The 6,342-nt window shown below is 37.5% G+C and overlaps 1 protein-coding gene across 1 annotated transcript; it reads right to left on the bottom strand.

Moving 5' to 3' along the window:
* Positions 1-1,616: 1,616 nt before the first annotated feature.
* On the bottom strand, positions 1,617-6,122 carry LOC104599385 (mannan endo-1,4-beta-mannosidase 2-like). Its single transcript, XM_010261894.3, has 6 exons — positions 5,940-6,122; positions 4,950-5,311; positions 3,933-4,130; positions 3,190-3,312; positions 2,858-3,069; positions 1,617-2,654 (listed from the first exon to the last, which is right to left on the bottom strand). The coding sequence occupies exons 1-6, from the start codon at positions 5,950-5,952 to the stop codon at positions 2,261-2,263; spliced, it is 1,302 nt and encodes a 433-aa protein (XP_010260196.1). The 5' UTR covers positions 5,953-6,122; the 3' UTR covers positions 1,617-2,260.
* Positions 6,123-6,342: the final 220 nt, after the last annotated feature.

Below are 6,342 nucleotides of genomic sequence, written 5' to 3'. Positions count from 1 at the left end.
AATTTTGAAGTTTGAACAGATTTTCAATAATAAATGGGTCATGAGACTGCCATGTGCCCATACATGTGCAGAGCTTGACTAGTAGTTTTACTTTTACAGGAATTTCTTCATATAGTTAGATGTTAGATTGTCTTTTTGAAGTGTGGACTAGTAGAAGAATAAAAGAATGAGATGGCTATGGCTTTCCATTGCACACCTGTCTTCTCTGTTCTGTGAAGATGAATACAAAAGAGACAACCTCTTTTACTTTCCATCCTCACAAAAATATTCCACTCTCTTCCCTCAAAAAAGTCGGTTCCAACTATCAGCGGCGCAAATTTTGCTTGGGCCTTCAGTTTTGCAAAGCAGTAGTCATTCTCCCTGAACAAACCGAATCCCAAAGTTAGGATCCCCCCTGTCCTTTAGCACTTGGCAGAAACTACAACTGCAAATGGATCGGATCAAACTAGTTATACTCAGATCCAAATTTGATTTTCTTTAATGTTTTATCAAAGGTTCAAAGAGCGTATCGGCCTGTATCGGTTCTTAATTTTTATTTTTTTCGATTTTGATTTAGGAAAGTCGATTTAAGTCCCGATTACCTTCTGAACCAGGCCCTGCCCGATACAACCCCTATAGGGATATATCAGGAAGGGCCCAATACGATATATATCAACCAATACGTAACGATTTTTTAAACCTCTTTTATTAGAAACTAGTTACACCCATATCCAAATTTTGCTTTTCATTAATGTTTTATGAGTCTTGTATGTAGATTTAGGCAAAATATAAACATTTAAATATTATTGAATCGGATTGAATCATATTGCATCAGATTGGGAAAATTTCATAATTTGATCCAATTATAAATGTATTGAATTTTAGTCATCTTAAATAGATTGAGTTTGAATTCAAATTTGGACAAATGGAAACCATTTGCAGCCCTAGACGAAAGGGAGACAAGGTTGTTGTGTATGAACAGGGATGCAAATGAAGGCCACTGCAACCATTGAAATGGTCCTTTTCCTTTGCAATTCTCACTTGGTTCTTTTCCTACGATTTGAATTCAAACCCAATTAATATGTTATGACCAAATAATATTTTATTTGGAAACCATTTGTTCTTTTCCTGCTGAGAAACTCAATTTGACTGTTGGAATACGTCAAATCAAGCTGTTTTAACTTCAAGACCAAATAATATGTCATGACCAGAGGCCGAGCCCCCCCCCCCCCCAAAAAAAAAAAAACAAAACAAAACCAGAAAAAGCTTTGTTTATTGGTGGGGGCTCTTCCAACTCTCAGATGTAAAAATTTTATTTATTTATTTTTCTTTAAAGAAATCTATTAAACCAAAACCTTCCCGCCCTAATTCTCTCCAAACACTACCTTTTCTCCTCCTTATCTCATTTTCTTGTTTAACTTGATCCCAACAGAAAATTCCCGAGTCAGCCGCTGCTTAAGAACACAATAAAACAATAAAAACTTATAGACCAAAAGTTTGCTAAAAATATACAAAATAATAATTACAGGAATTCGAGCTAACAAGTTTATTCCTGAGTCAGCCGCTGCTTAAGAACACAATAAAACAATAAAAACTTATAGACCAAAGTTTGCTAAAAATATACAAAATAATAATTACAGGAATTCGAGCTAACAAGTTTATTCAATGCTTGGAAACTTACAAACGTGGTTGAACGGTTGAACCCATGAAAAGACACATTACAAGATAGAACTGAGCACGTCTTCTTGTAGGCCCACCTTGTTCCCAGGGTGAATGAAATCCATGAATTAAATTAATGAGCCATTTACTAGCATCTCATGAAATTAAGATACAAGTGAATGTGGTGAGAGTTACATCTCAGTAACAGGAAGGAATGAATCATCAATCCGGCCAAATATTTTTCCCTTTCAACCGACGTTTGTGTCGACTCATATTATCAATTTATTTCTGGCTTTATGGAGTAAGCCTACTGTTTTGTAACCACCACTCTTCCCTGTTATGGTAAGCTCCTAAAACTATATTTGAATAGCACACTCAGTTTCTTAAATTATAGTAACATCATGAAACAAGCAAGAAAGCTTGCCTCTAGCATAACATCTCACTGGTCTCTTTTCATTTTGTTTTGGAGTATATATTTTCTGTACTGAACAAAAACTGTGAGCTGCACCGCTCTGGTAAAATAAAATGAAAAAATCCCTACCCCAAAAGAGGCCCCATTTCTGTGGGGAGGTTGGCAGGTTGCATTTTAGAATTGAAAAAAAAAAATACCAATTAACTATCTTCAACATATTTCTTGCAAGCTTCCCTTTGATTGATCATGTCCTCCAATTCCAGCCAGTCTACATGATTGCTCCAATATCATCCTGTAAGTAGACGACCTCTCCCATGGAACAATTCCAAAATCATCGTTGTATTCCTCCATGCCTCCAACTAGGAACTGCCAAGGAAATGCCCCTGCCCCTGCTCCATTCTTCCTTGCTGACTCATAAATGATGTCATAAACAGTTTTATACAATTTTTCACGATGAGATGGTTGGAAGTTTCTATTTGTATTTGACAGCCCAAATTCAGTGAACATTACAGGTTTCTTGAGCATTTTGTCACCGTCTTCAATGTGAGAAGTCATCCATTTGGAGACAAATTTCAGTTTGTCTTCAAGTTCAATCTCCTTGAACCTACAGATTAATTGAATTAGACACATTTTGGGATTTGATCATAAGTGGTAATATGACATCAAAGCACAAAAAGTGTTTCTTTTCAGACAGAGTTCTCAGTGCTACAATTTTCACCATGTTTGGTTTCATGGTACCTCCAATATTGCATGTGGTTTTGTGAACAATAAATTCAGAACAATGATAAGGTGTCTTTTGAAGCTTACCACTGATCAGGATAAATGTGAACAGAGGCGAAATCAATGATTGAAATCTTTGAGTTGCGGATAAAATCAGATCCTAGGACACTCGCCCATGCTTCTGGGTTCACACTCAGTTTTTCTGGGCTCCTAGGACCATAGAACCCCTCAAGCCCCACAGTCAATAGGTGGTTCTTATCAATCAATTTCACATAACGAGACATCTCTTCAATCCAATCCTGCAATTCTTCACCAGAGAATATAATCAAACTCAAGAATTCATCAATAACCTAGATTGCTAATATTTCCAGTATCTATCATCTCTCTCTCTCTCTCTGACACACACACCACACACTTACTTGGAGGGTGTCACCAGAAGGATCAGTCATACAGCGTGGTTCATTTATCAATTCCCATGCAAAGATTGTTGGATCATTCCTGTATTCAATTCCTGTGATGCTGTTCTTCCTTGTCAATACAGCCTGCAAAAGGAAGGTCATATTGAGTTGATAACAACTCCAATGCAATGCAATATTTTGTATTTCAATAATACTGTGAAGACTTCCATGGATTAAGTCTGAAATTAAACTTCCAAAATGGTAGTAACTTAACCAAAAGCAAATGAGACAGTGGATTTCACTATGCTTTTCTGGCCATGACATGTTACCTGATCACGAGGAATGAATCTTGTGCTCAGTAGAAGATAAGGTCCTTTAAGCCTGTCCTCATGCACACTTACATACTAATTATATGCAGTTTCTCTATAAGCGGATACCCTTTGTTTTCATAGGCCATGATTCATTGATACTTCTGCTTATTTAGACATTCAAGTTGGGTTAACAGGTTCACTTTCATGGTTGAGGATCAATAGCTTTAAGTGCTAAGCTAAAATCAACATGTTTTTCTCTCTTTTTTTTTCGATCAGTTAAGATGTTCTTGGTTCTGGGCAATTTAGCCAAACTTGATCAAATTTTTTAGGAATAATTCAAACCATGCTTTAGCTTCTCTGAAAAGAGAATTAAGACAAAGTTCATTTTTTAGATAAATATACAAAATTCCTCATTGACATACAAATTATCTACAAATAACACCACAATCATACCTTGACATAATTCTTGAAATATTTGCGAATTGATGGATCAAAAAAGAATGAATCATTGGAAGAACTCAAAGCAACACCCTCTTCCCACGCCCATTTGACATACTGAGTCTTCCCACCAAATGCTTGCAAATTATTAACTAAGCTAAGTATCAGCTTGATCCCATGTCGTCTTGCCTCTGCGATGACACGATCCAATGCCTGCCAGTCTATATGGTTATTAAATGTAAAAAGGACAAAAGAGCCAATATAATATAGTGTAATAGCAATGGTACCACCATGGTAACTGCAGACTATGAATACATTACATACACAACAATTACCATTTACATTTTTTATTGAATGCATGAAGCAAAAATAAACAGGTTAGAAAAAGACAATTAACATCATGACTAAGAAGAATCTCAAGGCACTGAAACAGAGGTAATAATTCAAAGAATAATCAATTGATTTTTTGGAGCCGAAACCTGTCTCTAAAATTTAGATTCTTTTAGGCCTCTGGCCCTCTATGCAATTAAAGTGGGAATGGGCCATTTTTTTCTCCAAAAATTGGTTCCCGAACAAATATTCTTTCCATTTCTTACAAGTTTGTTTCTTAACAAACAGATTAGAATAAAAAGAAAATAGAAGAGGCCAATACCCAAAATTCTATTCTCCTGAGTGTCAGCATATGCTTTTCTGTTCATTTAAACAATTTCGTTGGAAAAAAAGTTTATCTGCTGATCACTCTATCACGATACCCAATGGGCAACGGATTAGGTAAGTAAATAAAAAGATACATGAAAAATCGGTTCCTTTTAAAATTTAAGCCCAGTTTTTAAACTAGTAGACGAATAAATAATCAATTGTATATTTGTGATCAGATTTTCCTGGCTATAACAACACTAAATTCTACCCAGGAAGAAAAAAGTTTCAGATCCCGCCACACATTCATGCTTCCCTGTAAGGAGTGGTAGCATAATTCCTGCACAAGCGAAAAATATAAGGAAAGCAAGAACCAGATACGAATTTATGTAATACCTTGAAGACGCGCTCTTCAAATCGTCCAGGGGAGATCTGCAGTGCATTGTATGCTCCATCATTGAAAGCCCAAGTCCTACAAACAGTGAGACCCATCTTTGCACCCGCTTGAAGCATAGCCCTGACTCTGGGCCTGCTGAAATCCTCTACAGCCTGATCCATCAGCCAGTAAGAGTTCCAGCCGTTCACATAGAACGGTCTTCCATCTAAAATGAAATGAGTGCCATTCCTCTCGACAAAGGCCACCTTGGGTTCTTCATAATAATTGAGTCTCAGATCTCCCAAAGACATGTAAATAAATGCGACACATGATGCGAAACCAAGAAGTGGGTATAAAAAGCCATTACCCGCCACCATTCTCCCTACAATATTGAACCCCTAAAATTAGCGGAGACAGTGTTATCTCCTCTGAGATCTAAACCAGGTAGATCTCAGCACAAGAAGAAGAAGAAAAGAAACAAATTTTTAGCGTCCTAGATTCCTCAACTCATCAAATTCATGGTACCCAAACGGAAACAGCGACCCATGTAACCTCTTTGGATGGCAACACCAAATGGGGCGTTTAGAGGATCTAGGAAGCTACCCAAAATCCAAAACATATCCAGAACGAACTCAAAATCTCAGACGCTTGTACCCAACAAGTTTGCCCATATGTCTACGATAATTGAACTAGAAGAGAACTCAAGCAGAGAGAGAGAGAGAGATTGTTCTGTGAGTTATTGTCCTGATTTTGGGGTTTTATACGAAAGTACTGGTTTGAGAAAGATTATGAGAGAAGGGAAGGGTCAAAACAAATGAGAGAGCACACCTACTTTCCCACTCTGCGATGCCATCGACCCAAAGAAGAATAGATAGACGGTAGTAGTGTGTGGTAGAATGTAGGTATCAACTCGGCTCACTGGGCCCTATGATCATAGATCTTTCCTTCATTTAGTAAAAGAAAAAAGAAAACAATCAAACGAAAGACCCATTTTTCCATTGAAGCATCACCTTCCCGTCTCATGACTTCTCAAGCCATTCCGCCATCAGAGCCATTATCTACGATCCACAGCTTCCGCGTCCCGCCCATGTGAATCTGAGGAGGAGAAAAGTAAGCTGTAGTTTTCCTCTAAGAAGTAACTCCAAAGTTTCTCAACAAACAATTGCCGTCTGCATCTTTTTTCCCAGGTTGGTACTTAAGAAGGGAAAGGGTAGGTGCCAGTTTCCAGACAATGTGTTTTGATTCACTGGGGTGACATCACTGCATCTTTCGTTTGCCACAAAAGAAGGGAAAACAAAAAGCTGCCCTCAGGTGAGATGTCGTTTTGCAACATCTGATTAGAATCCACATACGTACTCAATCATCTCATCTGATGGTTAAAGGGCAACTCCTTATATCTAGGGACTCTGGTAA

This window comes from Nelumbo nucifera, chromosome 1 (genome assembly GCF_055504915.1).
Source record: "Nelumbo nucifera cultivar China Antique chromosome 1, China Antique-T2T, whole genome shotgun sequence".
Taxonomy (NCBI): domain Eukaryota; kingdom Viridiplantae; phylum Streptophyta; class Magnoliopsida; order Proteales; family Nelumbonaceae; genus Nelumbo; species Nelumbo nucifera.
The sequence above is the reverse complement of the archived record's forward strand: the minus strand, read 5'-3'. Positions and strand labels throughout refer to the sequence as shown.

Bases quoted from the DNA above. Each gene is read 5' to 3' on its own strand.
- LOC104599385 (XM_010261894.3), bottom strand. The intron at 3,313-3,932 runs GTATGATTGTGG...TTCCTTTTGCAG, and splicing joins ATTTCAAGAATTATGTCAAG to GCTGTATTGACAAGGAAGAA. The intron at 2,655-2,857 runs GTAAGCTTCAAA...ATTAATCTGTAG, and splicing joins CACATTTATCCTGATCAGTG to GTTCAAGGAGATTGAACTTG.